The sequence below is a fragment of the Oncorhynchus clarkii genome, chromosome 24, assembly GCF_045791955.1.
Source record: "Oncorhynchus clarkii lewisi isolate Uvic-CL-2024 chromosome 24, UVic_Ocla_1.0, whole genome shotgun sequence".
Taxonomy (NCBI): Eukaryota; Metazoa; Chordata; class Actinopteri; order Salmoniformes; family Salmonidae; genus Oncorhynchus; species Oncorhynchus clarkii.
In genome coordinates this window covers 28,528,763-28,543,306 of record NC_092170.1, presented here as the reverse complement: position 1 = coordinate 28,543,306, position 14,544 = coordinate 28,528,763, and the positions used below count along the sequence as shown (strand labels likewise).

Genomic DNA, 14,544 nt, shown 5'->3' with positions numbered 1-14,544 from the left:
GAAACTACTACTAAATCAGACCCTACTAGAAACTACTACTAAATCAGACCCTAGCAGTAGGTTAAAGACCATACTAGAAACTACTTCTAAATCAGACACTAGCAGTAGGTTAAAGACCCTACTAGACTCTACTAAATCAGACCCTAGCAGTGGGTTAAAGACCCTACTAGAAACTACTACTAAATCAGACCCTACCAGTAGGTTAAAGACCCTACTAGAAACTACTACTAAATCAGACCCTGCCAGAAGGTTAAAGACCCTAATAGAAACTACTACTAAATCAGACCCTAATAGAAACTACTACTAAATCAGACCCTACCAGTAGGTTAAAGACCCTACTAGAAACTACTACTAAATCAGACCCTACTAAATCAGACCCTACTAGAAACTACTACTAAATCAGACCCTACCAGTAGGTTAAAGACCCTACTAGAAACTACTACTAAATCAGACCCTGCCAGTAGGTTAAAGACCCTACTAGAAACTACTACTAAATCAGACCCTGCCAGTAGGTTAAAGACCCTACTAGAAACTACTACTAAATCAGACCCTGCCAGTAGGTTAAAGACCCTACTAGAAACTACTACTAAATCAGACCCTACCAGTAGGTTAAAGACCCTACTAGAAACTACTACTAAATCAGACCCTACCAGTAGGTTAAAGACCCTACTAGAAACTACTACTAAATCAGACCCTACTAAATCAGACCCTACTAGAAACTACTACTAAATCAGACCCTACCAGTAGGTTAAAGACCCTACTAGAAACTACTACTAAATCAGACCCTGCCAGTAGGTTAAAGACCCTACTAGAAACTACTACTAAATCAGACCCTACCAGTAGGTTAAAGACCCTAATAGAAACTACTACTAAATCAGACCCTACCAGTAGGTTAAAGACCCTACTAGAAACTACTACTAAATCAGACCCTACCAGTAGGTTAAAGACCCTACTAGAAACTACTACTAAATCAGACCCTACTAGAAACTACTACTAAATCAGACCCTAGCAGTAGGTTAAAGACCCTACTAGAAACTACTACTAAATCAGACCCTACCAGTAGGTTAAAGACCCTACTAGAAGCTACTACTAAATCAGACCCTGCCAGAAGGTTAAAGACCCTAATAGAAACTACTACTAAATCAGACCCTAATAGAAACTACTACTAAATCAGACCCTACCAGTAGGTTAAAGACCCTACTAGAAACTACTACTAAATCAGACCCTACTAAATCAGACCCTACTAGAAACTACTACTAAATCAGACCCTACCAGTAGGTTAAAGACCCTACTAGAAACTACTACTAAATCAGACCCTGCCAGTAGGTTAAAGACCCTACTAGAAACTACTACTAAATCAGACCCTACCAGTAGGTTAAAGACCCTAATAGAAACTACTACTAAATCAGACCCTACCAGTAGGTTAAAGACCCTACTAGAAACTACTACTAAATCAGACCATACCAGTAGGTTAAAGACCCTACTAGAAACTACTACTAAATCAGACCATACCAGTAGGTTAAAGACCCTACTAGAAACTACTACTAAATCAGACCCTGCTAAATCAGACCCTGCCAGTAGGTTAAAGACCCTACTAGAAACTACTACTAAATCAGACCCTACCAGTAGGTTAAAGACCCTACTAGAAACTACTACTAAATCAGACCCTGCTAAATCAGACCCTGCCAGTAGGTTAAAGACCCTACTAGAAACTACTACTAAATCAGACCCTGCCAGTAGGTTAAAGACCCTACTAGAAACTACTACTAAATCAGACCCTGCCAGTAGGTTAAAGACCCTATTTGAAACTACTACTAAATCAGACCCTGCCAGTAGGTTAAAGACCCTACTAGAAACTACTACTAAATCAGACCCTGCCAGTAGGTTAAAGACCCTACTAGAAACTACTACTAAATCAGACCCTACCAGTAGGTTAAAGACCCTACTAGAAACTACCACTAAATCAGACCATGCCAGTAGGTTAAAGACCCTACTAGAAACTACTACTAAATCAGACCCTACTAGTATCTACGGCTAAATCAGACCCTACCAGTAGGTTAAAGACCCTACTAGAAACTACTGCTAAATCAGACCCTACTAGAAACTACTACTAAATCAGACCCTAGCAGTAGGTTAAAGACCCTACTAGAAACTACTACTAAATCAGACACTAGCAGTAGGTTAAAGACCCTACTAGACTCTACTAAATCAGACCCTAGCAGTGGGTTAAAGACCCTACTAGAAACTACTACTAAATCAGACCCTACCAGTAGGTTAAAGACCCTACTAGAAACTACTACTAAATCAGACCCTGCCAGTAGGTTAAAGACCCTACTAGAAACTACTACTAAATCAGACCCTACCAGGAGTTTAAAGACCCTACTAGAAACTACTACTAAATCAGACCCTAGCATTAGGTTAAAGACCCTACTAGAAACTACTACTAAATCAGACCCTACTAGAAACTACGGCTAAATCAGACCCTACCAGTAGGTTAAAGACCCTACTAGAAACTACTACTAAATCAGACACTGCCAGTGGGTTAAAGACCCTACTAGAAACTACTACTAAATCAGACCCTAACAGTAGGTTAAAGACCCTACTAGAAACTACTACTAAATCAGACCCTGCCAGTAGGTTAAAGACCCTACTAGAAACTACTACTAAATCAGACCCTGCCTGTAGGTTAAAGACCCTACTAGAAACTACTACTAAATCAGACCCTAGCAGTAGGTTAAAGACCCTACTAGAAACTACTACTAAATCAGACCCTGCTAAATCAGACCCTGCCAGTAGGTTAAAGACCCTACTAGAAACTACTACTAAATCAGACCCTAGCATTAGGTTAAAGACCCTACTAGAAACTACTACTAAATCAGACCCTACCAGTAGATTAAAGACCCTACTAGAAACTACTACTAAATCAGACCCTAGCAGTAGGTTAAAGACCCTACTAGACTCTACTAAATCAGACCCTAGCAGTAGGTTAAAGACCCTACTAGAAACTACTACTAAATCAGACCCTAGCAGTATGTTAAAGACCCTACTAGAAACTACTACTAAATCAGACCCTAGCAGTAGGTTAAAGACCCTACTAGAAACTACTACTAAATCAGACCCTACTAGAAACTACTACTAAATCAGACCCTAGCAGTAGGTTAAAGACCCTACTAGAAACTACTACTAAATCAGACCCTGCCAGTAGGTTAAAGACCCTACTAGAAACTACTACTAAATCAGACCATACCAGTAGGTTAAAGACCCTACTAGAAACTACTACTAAATCAGACCCTGCTAAATCAGACCCTGCCAGTAGGTTAAAGACCCTACTAGAAACTACTACTAAATCAGACCCTACCAGTAGGTTAAAGACCCTACTAGAAACTACTACTAAATCAGACCCTGCTAAATCAGACCCTGCCAGTAGGTTAAAGACCCTACTAGAAACTACTACTAAATCAGACCCTGCCAGTAGGTTAAAGACCCTACTAGAAACTACTACTAAATCAGACCCTGCCAGTAGGTTAAAGACCCTATTTGAAACTACTACTAAATCAGACCCTGCCAGTAGGTTAAAGACCCTACTAGAAACTACTACTAAATCAGACCCTGCCAGTAGGTTAAAGACCCTACTAGAAACTACTACTAAATCAGACCCTACCAGTAGGTTAAAGACCCTACTAGAAACTACCACTAAATCAGACCATGCCAGTAGGTTAAAGACCCTACTAGAAACTACTACTAAATCAGACCCTACTAGAAACTACGGCTAAATCAGACCCTACCAGTAGGTTAAAGACCCTACTAGAAACTACTACTAAATCAGACACTGCCAGTAGGTTAAAGACCCTACTAGAAACTACTACTAAATCAGACCCTACCAGTAGGTTAAAGACCCTACTAGAAACTACTACTAAATCAGACCCTAGCAGTAGGTTAAAGACCCTACTAGAAACTACTACTAAATCAGACCCTAGCAGTATGTTAAAGACCCTACTAGAAACTACTACTAAATCAGACCCTAGCAGTAGGTTAAAGACCCTACTAGAAACTACTACTAAATCAGACCCTACTAGAAACTACTACTAAATCAGACCCTAGCAGTAGGTTAAAGACCCTACTAGAAACTACTACTAAATCAGACCCTACCAGTAGGTTAAAGACCCTACTAGAAACTACTACTAAATCAGACCCTACCAGTAGGTTAAAGACCCTACTAGAAACTACTACTAAATCAGACCCTACCAGTAGGTTAAAGACCCTACTAGAAACTACTACTAAATCAGACCCTGCCAGTAGGTTAAAGACCCTACTAGAAACTACTACTAAATCAGACCCTGCCAGTAGGTTAAAGACCCTACTAGAAACTACTACTAAATCAGACCCTACTAGAAACTACTACTAAATCAGACCCTGCCAGTAGGTTAAAGACCCTACTAGAAACTACTACTAAATCAGACCCTAGCAGTAGGTTAAAGACCCTACTAGAAACTACTACTAAATCAGACCCTACTAGAAACTACTACTAAATCAGACCCTGCCAGTAGGTTAAAGACCCTACTAGAAACTACTACAAAATCAGACCCTACCAGTAGGTTAAAGACCCTACTAGAAACTACTACTAAATCAGACCCTAGCAGTAGGTTAAAGACCCTACTAGAAACTACTACTAAATCAGACCCTAGCAGTAGGTTAAAGACCCTACTAGAAACTACTACTAAATCAGACCCTAGCAGTATGTTAAAGACCCTACTAGAAACTACTACTAAATCAGACCCTAGCAGTAGGTTAAAGACCCTACTAGAAACTACTACTAAATCAGACCCTACTAGAAACTACTACTAAATCAGACCCTAGCAGTAGGTTAAAGACCCTACTAGAAACTACTACTAAATCAGACCCTACCAGTAGGTTAAAGACCCTACTAGAAACTACTACTAAATCAGACCCTACCAGTAGGTTAAAGACCCTACTAGAAACTACTACTAAATCAGACCCTACCAGTAGGTTAAAGACCCTACTAGAAACTACTACTAAATCAGACCCTGCCAGTAGGTTAAAGACCCTACTAGAAACTACTACTAAATCAGACATTAGCAGTAGGTTAAAGACCCTACTAGAAACTACTACTAAATCAGACCCTACTAGAAACTACTACTAAATCAGACCCTGCCAGTAGGTTAAAGACCCTACTAGAAACTACTACTAAATCAGACCCTAGCAGTAGGTTAAAGACCCTACTAGAAACTACTACTAAATCAGACCCTACTAGAAACTACTACTAAATCAGACCCTGCCAGTAGGTTAAAGACCCTACTAGAAACTACTACAAAATCAGACCCTACCAGTAGGTTAAAGACCCTACTAGAAACTACTACTAAATCAGACCCTGCCAGTAGGTTAAAGACCCTACTAGAAACTACTACTAAATCAGATACTAGCAGTAGGTTAAAGACCATACTAGAAACTACTACTAAATCAGACCCTACCAGTAGATTAAAGACCCTACTAGACTCTACTAAATCAGACCCTAGCAGTAGGTTAAAGACCCTACTAGAAACTACTACTAAATCAGACACTACTAAATCAGACCCTGCCAGTAGGTTAAAGACCCTACTAGAAACTACTACTAAATCAGACCCTGCCAGTAGGTTAAAGACACTACTAGAAACTACTACTAAATCAGACCCTGCTAAATCAGACCCTACCTAAATCAGACCGTACTAAATCAGACCCTGCTAAATGAGACCCTACTAAATCAGACCCTACCTAAATCAGACCCTGCTAAATCAGACCCTGCTAAATCAGACCCTACTCAATCAGACCCTACTAAATCAGACCCTACTAAATCAGACCCTACTAAATCAGACCCTACTAAATCAGACCCTGCCAGTAGGTTAAAGACCCTACTAGAAACTACTACTAAATCAGACCCTGCTAAATCAGACCCTACTAAATCAGACCCTACTAAATCAGACCTTACTAAATCAGACCATGTCAGTAGTAGATCAGGTTAAGTTAAAATAAGTGTTCATTCAGTATTGTTGTAATTGTCATTATTACAAATAAATAAATAAAAAGATCGTACGATTAATCGGTATCGGCTTTTATGGTCCTCCAATAATCGGTGTCGGTATCGGCGTTGAAAAATCTTAATTGGTCGACTTCTAAATCAGACCCTACTAAATCAGACACTAATAAATCAGACCCTGTCAGTAGTAGGTCAGGTTACAGAGTCTAAAAGACCCTACTAAATCAGACACTACTAAATCAGACACTACTAAATCAGACCCTACTAAATCAGACCCTACTAAATCAGACCTTACAAAATCAGACCCTACTAAATCAGACCCTGCCAGTAGGTTAAAGACCCTACAAGACCCTACTAAATCAGACCCTACTAAATCAGACCCTACTAAATCAGACCCTGCCAGTAGATTAAAGACCCTACTAGAAACTACTACTAAATCAGACCCTGCCAGTAGGTTAAAGACCCTTCAAGACCCTACTAAATCAGACCCTACTAAATCAGACACTACTAAATCAGACCCTACTAAATCAGACCGTGCCAGTAGTAGATCAGGTTAAAGAGTCTAAAAGACCCTACTAAATCAGACCCTGCCAGTAGTAGATCAGGTTAAAGAGTCTACTAGACCCTACTAAATCAGACCCTGCCAGTAGGTTAAAGACCCTACAAGACCCTACTAAATCAGACCCTACTAAATCAGACCCTACTAAATCAGACCCTACTAAATCAGACCCTATCAGTAGTAGATCAGGTTAAAGAGCCTACTAGACCCTACTAAATCAGACCATACTAAATCAGACCCTGCCAGTAGTAGATCAGGTTAAAGAGTCTACTAGACCCTACTAAATCAGACCCTGCCAGTAGGTTAAAGACCCTACAAGACCCTACTAAATCAGACCCTACTAAATCAGACCCTACTAAATCAGACCCTATCAGTAGTAGATCAGGTTAAAGAGCCTACTAGACCCTACTAAATCAGACCCTATCAGTAGTAGATCAGGTTACAGAGTCTACTAGACCCTACTAAATCAGGCCCTACTAAATCAGACCCTACTAAATCAGACCCTACTAAATCAGACCCTACTAAATCAGACCCTGTCAGTAGTAGGTCAGGTTACAGCACATATGTCAGAGTCAAGGCCCGCGGGCCACATCCGGCCCGCAAGAAGGTTTTTTACGGCCCCTGGGATGATCTTGATTTATTATTAGAACCGGCCCGCAGCAAGCCGGCAGCCCGCAGATCTTTTACACGCACCAATACTACATTTCCCACAATGCAAAGGTGACGCACCGAGCAGTAGGCTGCTTCATTTCAATATTTATTGGCACAGCAGTCGTCAGCATCACAGTAAAATTAACTTTCAGATACCCATCAAAAATGGCAAAACGGAAGGTGGATACTGAGAACCGGGGGTTTCAAACAAGGTGGGAGTCGGAGTATATGTTCACGAAGGTAGCTGGAAAACCTGTGTGTCTTCTGTGTGGAGAAAGTGTGGCGGTACTGAAAGAGTATAATCTGAGACGACATTATGAAACGAAACACGCGGACAAAAACAAGAATATGGACATGGAACAAAGGCTACAAAAGGCAGAGGAATTAAAACGAGGCCTCAAATCTCGACAGGCTCTGTTCAAAAAAGCCAAATCACAAGGCCAGGCTGCTGTCAAGGCCAGTTTTATTTTGGCAGAAGAGATCGCTAAATCAGCCCGGCCATTTACGGAGGGGGATTTCATCAAAAACTGCATGATTAAAGTTTGTGACGAAGTTTGCCCAGAAAAAAGGCAACTCTTTTTAAATGTGAGTCTGAGCAGAAACACCATTGCCGAGAGAGTAGACCAGTTGTCCATCAATCTAAAAGAGCAGCTTGTGAAAAAGGGAAAAGATTTTATTGCATATTCCTTGGCTGTGGATGAGAGCACCGACATTTCTGACATTGCCCAGTTGTCAATTTTCATCCGCGGAGTGGACTCCAACCTAAGCGTGACAGAGGAGTTTTTGGCTTTACGTCCTATGCATGGCACAACTACGGGGCATGATTTGTATGAAGAGGTGTCAAGATGTGTAAATGAGATGGAGCTGCCTTGGGAAAAACTCGTGGGTTTGACAACCGACGGAGCACCTGCGATGTGTGGACACAGGAGCGGACTGGTGGCGAAGATACGGGAAAAGATGCAAGAGGAAAACGCGACAGGTGAGCTGACAGCTTATCATTGTATCATACACCAGGAAGCGTTGTGCGGTAAAGCCTTGAAAATGGAGCATGTAATGAGCATCATCACGCGCACAGTTAACTTTATCAGAGCCAAAGGTTTGAATCACCGCCAGTTCAAGGCATTTCTGACGGAGTTAGAAACGGAGCATGGTGATTTGCCTTATCACACAGAGGTGCGATGGCTAAGCCAGGGAAAGGTGCTTCAAAGATGTTTCGAGCTTCGTGAGGAGATTTGTCTGTTCTTGGACAGCAAAGGGAAAGACACAACACAACTCCGAGACGAAATGTTTCTGTGTGAAATGGCTTTTCTGTGTGACATTACGAGTCATCTGAATGCAATAAACTTGCAGCTGCAGGGTCGGGATCGTGTCATCTCTGATATGTACAGTACAGTGAAGGCATTTAAAACCAAACTGACTCTGTGGGAGACGCAGATGCGGAAAGAAAATTTGAGCCACTTTCCCAGCTGCCAGACCATGAAAGAGAAGCTCTCTACCAGTGCGTTCCCGAGCACACAGTTGGCTGATAAAATAGGTATGCTTGCCGCTGACTTTCGACGCCGATTTGCTGACTTTGAAGCACAAAAAAGCAGGTTGGAACTGCTCGGTAACCCATTTGCTGTTGACGTGGAAAGCTCACCACCAAACCTCCAAATGGAGTTGATTGACCTCCAATGCAATGATGCACTGAGGGCAAAATATGCGGCAGTGGGTGCTGCGGAGTTCGCCCGTTTCCTCCCCGGCACAATGCCCCAGCTGCGCATCCAGGCTGCTCAAACGTTGTCTATGTTTGGCAGCACATACCTGTGTGAACAACTGTTTTCTTTGATGAACCTGAACAAAACATCACACAGAAGTCGACTTACTGCTGAACACCTCCACTCAATTCTGAGGATTTCTTCAGCTCAGAGCCTTACCCCGAACATTGATGAACTTGTGGAAAAGATGGGACACCACCAAGTATCACCCTCAACCTCAAACAAGTGAACATTACTGTGCAATCACATATTTAGAGTTTTTACTCAGTTCAAGTTTAAAAGTTAAAATTTAATATTTGTTTTCACTGCATGTTACTTCTCCTTAAACAAAGTGTTGTTTTTGATTAATAGATTTTTGCACTTTATTTTTTTGTATTTCAATCCAATTATATTTTAAAAATATTTCAGTTGAGTGGATGATAGAAAATTGCTATTATTGTTTTTTCTTTGAAGTAAATTTAGCCCACTTTTGCTAAAATAGAAAATATAGTCTACTGATGGTGCCTTGAATACCGGTTTCTTTCATTTAATGTTCATGTTATGGGGATATTTATATAAAGGAAATTTGTCTTTTGTGTCTGTTGAAAATTAAAGATTACTGACAGAGCCATAAGAAAATATTGCTTTATTTATCTGATCATATTGTAATATATTTGTTAGGTTTTCAGTAGGTTCAATTAGGTTCACTAGACTATATGCGTCATTTAAAAATTTTTCAATGAACATTCGAACAGTCCGGCCCTCGTCTTGTAGCTGATTTTTTTATTTGGCCCTCCGTCCATTTGACTTTGACACCCCTGGGTTACAGAGTCTACTAGACCCTACTAAATCAGGCCCTACTAAATCAGACCCTGCCAGTAGTGGATAAATAGGTTTCCTCCCATGGAGAAATGCAGCATATGATATCAACTGATATGTAGCCATTAATCTAGTAGTCTACAGATTCACACTGCAAACATTGTTTGGTTATTTATGTACCCAAGGTGATTGTATAGCATTACTGTTTGTGTGATGTGGTCACAAGAAAGATTACAGTGAAGAAAGATGGAGAGAGAGAGAGAGAGAGAGAGAGACGGCGCGCAATGGTCATGAGGAAAATGATCATTAGGCTGTAAAATGTAAAATGTCTTTTCTATCAATGTAGGTGTGTGAGGGAGACTATACACACACACACACACACACACACACACACACACACACACACACACACACACACACACACACACACAGACAGACAGACAGACAGACAGACAGACAGACAGACAGACAGACAGACAGACAGACAGACAGACAGACAGACAGACAGACAGACACCCGGCCAGTGGTTTGAGTCAAAGCCATCCTAGAAAGTCTGAGAAAAAAAACAACATTTGGAATACATTTGTATTTGTCTCCTCTCCCTGTCACTCTCTCCTTCCCTATCACTCTCTCTCTCTCTCTCCCTCCCTATCACTCTCTCTCCTTCCCTATCACTCTCTATCTCCTTCCCTATCACTCTCTATCTCCTTCCCTATCACTCTCTCTCTCCTTCCCTATCACTCTCTCTCCTTCCTTATCACTCTCTATCTCCTTCCTTATCACTCTATCTCTCTCTCTCCCTCCCTATCACTCTCTCTCCTTCCCTATCACTCTCTATCTCCTTCCCTATCACTCTCTCTCTCCTTCCCTATCACTCTCTCTCCTTCCCTATCACTCTCTATCTCCTTCCTTATCACTCTCTCTCTCCTTCCCTATCACTCTCTCTCTCTCTCTCCTTCCCTATCACTCTCTCGCTGTCCTTCCCTATCACTCTCTCTCTCCTTCCCTATCACTCTCTCTCTCTCTCTCCTTCCCTATCACTCTCTCTCTGTCCTTCCCTATCACTCTCTTTCTCCCTCCCTATCACTCTCTCTCCTTCCCTATCACTCTCTATCTCCTTCCCTATCACCCTCTCTCTCCTGCCCTATCACTCTCTCAATCTCCTTCCCTATCACTCTCTCTTTCTCCTTCCCTATCACTCTCTCTCTCTGTCCTTCCCTATCACTCTCTCTCTGTCCTTCCCTATCGCTCTCTCTCTCCTTCCCTATCGCTCTCTCTTTCTCCTTCCCTATCGCTCTCTCTCTCCTTCCCTATCGCTCTCTCTCTCCTTCCCTATCGCTCTCTCTCTCTCCTTCCCTATCGCTCTCTCTCTCTCCTTCCCTATCGCTCTCTCTCTCTCCTTCCCTATCGCTCTCTCTCTCTCCTTCCCTATCGCTCTCTCTCTCCTTCCCTATCGCTCTCGCTCTCTCTCTCTCCTTCCCTATCGCTCTTTCTCCTTCCCTATCGCTCTCTCTCTCTCCTGCCCTATCGCTCTCTCTATCTCGCCTTCCGTATTGCTCTCTCTCTCTCTCGCCTTCCCTATTGCTCTCTCTCTCTCTTTCCCTATTGCTCTCTCTCTCCTTCCCAATCACACTCTCTCCTTCCCTATCGCTCTCTCTCTTTCCCTATCTCTCTCTCCTTCCCTATCACTCTCTCTCTTTCCCTATCTCTCTCTCCTTCCCTATCGCTCTCTCTCTCTTTCCCTATCGCTCTCTCTCTTTCCCCATCGCTCTCTCTCTCTTTCCCTATCACTCTCTCTCTCTCTTTCCCTATCACTCTCTCTCCTTCCCTATCACTCTCTCTCTCCTTCCCTATCACTCTCTCTCTCCTTCCCTATCGCTCTCTCTCCTTCCCTATCGCTCTCTCTCCTTCCCTATCGCTCTCTCTCCTTCCCTATCACTCTCTCTCTCTCCTTCCCTATCACACTCTCTCTCCTTCCCTATCGCTCTCTCTCTTTCCCTATCTCCCTCTCTCTCCTTACCTATCGCTCTCTCTTTCCCTATCGCTCTCTCTCTCTTTCCCTATCGCACTCTCTCTCCTTCCCTATCGCACTCTCTCCCCTTCCCTATCGCTCTCTCTCCTTCCCTATCGCTCTCTCTCCTTCCCTATCGCTGTCTCTCCTTCCTATCGCTCTCTCTCCCCATCGCTCTCTCTCTCCTTCCCTATCGCTCTCTCTCTCCTTCCCTATCGCTCTCTCTCTCTCCTTCCCTATCACTCTCTCTCTCTCCTTCCCTATCGCTCTCTCTCTCCTTCCGTATCGCTCTCTCTTTCTCCTTCCCTATTGCTCTCTCTCTCCTTCCCTATCGCTCTCTCTCTCTCCTTCCCTATCACTCTCTCTCTCCTTCCCTATCGCTCTCACTCTCTGGTGGAAGAGTGAATCTGGGATGCAGTCTCTTTCCCTATCAGTCCTTCCTTATCACTCTCTCCTTCCCTATCGCTGTCACTTTCTTGTGGAAGAGTGAATCTTGATTGCAGTGTCTTTCCCTATCGGTCTTTCCCTATCACTCTCTCCTTCCCTATCACTCTCTCTCTCTCCTTCCCTATCGCTCTCTCTCTCTCCTTCCCTATCACTCTCTCTCGCTCCTTCCCTATCGCTCTCTCTCTCTCCTTCCCTATCACTCTCTCTCCCTCCTTCCCTATCGCGCTCTCTCTCTCTCCTTCCCTATCACTCTCACTCTCTGGTGGAAGAGTGAATCTTGGATGCAGTGTTTCCTCATTAGTTCTTTGTCACATTGAGTGATCACTAAGTACCACCTGGAATCAGAATGCAACTATTAAACACCAGCTGTGTGTGCAACCACTGTGTTAGTGTTAGTGTTAGTGTTAGTGTTAGTGTGTGTGTGTGTGTGTGTGTGTGTGTGTGTGTGTGTGTGTGTGTGTGTGTGTGTGTGTGTGTGTGTGTGTGTGTGTGTGTGTGTGTGTGTGTGTGTGTGTGTGCATGCGTAGGTGCTTGCGTGTACACTTACTGGTGCATGGCATGGATGCAGGGTCAGTCTCTGAGCGGAAGTAGCCCTTGTCACAGGCACAGGATGTGGATCCCTCTCTGACAGAGTAGCTGTGGAGAGGACACTTGGAGCAGGCACCGTCTGTGGCCAGGGCACGGTAGTAGCCAATCTTACAGGCTGTAAGAACACAGATAGCGAGAGAGACAAAGTCAGTCGGCAGGGAACATAGAACACTCACAGTGAGTACACACTACAATATAGTAAAACCACGCACTGTGTAATGCTGCTCTCTGTCAATCATATCTATCTCTCTCTTTCTGGCTTTCTATTTCTCCTTCTCTTGTTGGGCGATTCAACAAGCTGACTGAGGTTTCTATCTTCTATTCATTTTCTCCAGTTCTACCCATCTCTCCTCTCAAACCCAGACATTTCACCAATGCCCTGAGACTGGCTTTCATCAGAATAATATAGAGAGTTACCATACAAGAGTTACAAAAAATATCACAGAACCGCCCCTCCTCCCTCTCTAGAATTAGACTATGCTTTATTGGCAGGGCTGCAATGTGAAATGTACGCAAAGCCATGAGCGTTCCAACACAATTAACAAACAAATGTCACCTCGTTTGGCCCAGTGTCTCCTCTGAGCCAGGTTCTCAGTCCACAAACACTTTGAGTAGTGTTCAAAGTCCCACATGCATCCACCACGCTAACTCAAACTCATGCCTTTTCACACAGACACACACAAGGAACACACACACACCTACCCACACACAAGAAAGTCCACAAACCCCAAAAAGTGAGGGAAATCCCTTACTCTGCGCCACAATAATGAAACTGGGCTCCTTTCCCTGTGTGTCTTCCTCTCCCTCCCCCGTTAACATCAGCTAGCCACAGGCTTAGCATAGCCTTTGGTATCCCACAGCCCAGCCCAGCTCAGCACAGCCCAGCCCAGTACAGCCCAGCACAGCCCAGCCCAGCACAGCCCAGCCCAGCACAGCCCAACACAGCCCAGCACAGCGCAGCACAGCCCAGCTCAGCACAGCACAGCTCAGTACAGCACAGCCCAGCTCAGTACAGCCCAGCCCAGCACAGCACAGCTCAGTACAGCACAGCCCAGCTCAGCACAGCCCAGCACAGCACAGCCCAGCTCAGCACAGCCCAGCCCAGTACAGCACAGCCCAGCACAGCCCAGCTCAGCACAGGCCAGCACAGCCCAGTACAGCACAGCCCAGCCCAGCGCAGCCCACCCCAGTACAGCACTGCTCAGCACAGCCCAGCTCAGCCCAGCCCAGTGCAGCCCAGCTCAGCACAGCCCAGTACAGCACAGCCCAACTCAGTACAGCCCAGCCCAGTAAAGCCCAGCTCAGCACAGCCCAGTACAGCACAGCCCAGCTCAGCACAGCCCAGCCCAGTACAGCTTGCTGCTTGCAACCTGCTGAGTCTTTATCTCCACATCCCCTCCCAGTCCATCAGACCCAATCCCTGCCGCTTCACCAGCTAACGCTTAGCGCTAAGGTCCTCTTTGATTCACGCCGGCAGGGGTTAGAGGAGAGGAGAGCCTCTAGTCTTCTTCTCACAGTGGAAGACCGAGGGGAGGATTAAAACGGAAGGTGCTTTGTGTTATCTCTCTATCTGTTCAGGATCTTTGACAATCTTTAACGCCAAAATGCGTCACAGAGGCACGACAGGGACGGGTATTGTGTTGAGGGGTTGTGACTGTTTTGAGAGTTTTAAGAGAAACATCAGGTTTAGGAGGGGGTTTTG

At 43.9% G+C, this 14,544-nt stretch overlaps 1 protein-coding gene across 1 annotated transcript in view; it reads right to left on the bottom strand.

Moving 5' to 3' along the window:
- Window positions 1-14,544, bottom strand: part of LOC139382349 (ephrin type-A receptor 4) — a 134,999-nt gene that overhangs the window by 74,460 nt on the left and 45,995 nt on the right. Inside the window, exon 4 of the mRNA XM_071126322.1 lies at window positions 12,802-12,957. Coding sequence (XP_070982423.1) covers window positions 12,802-12,957 — 156 coding nt within the window. The remainder of the gene's footprint in view (window positions 1-12,801; window positions 12,958-14,544) is intronic.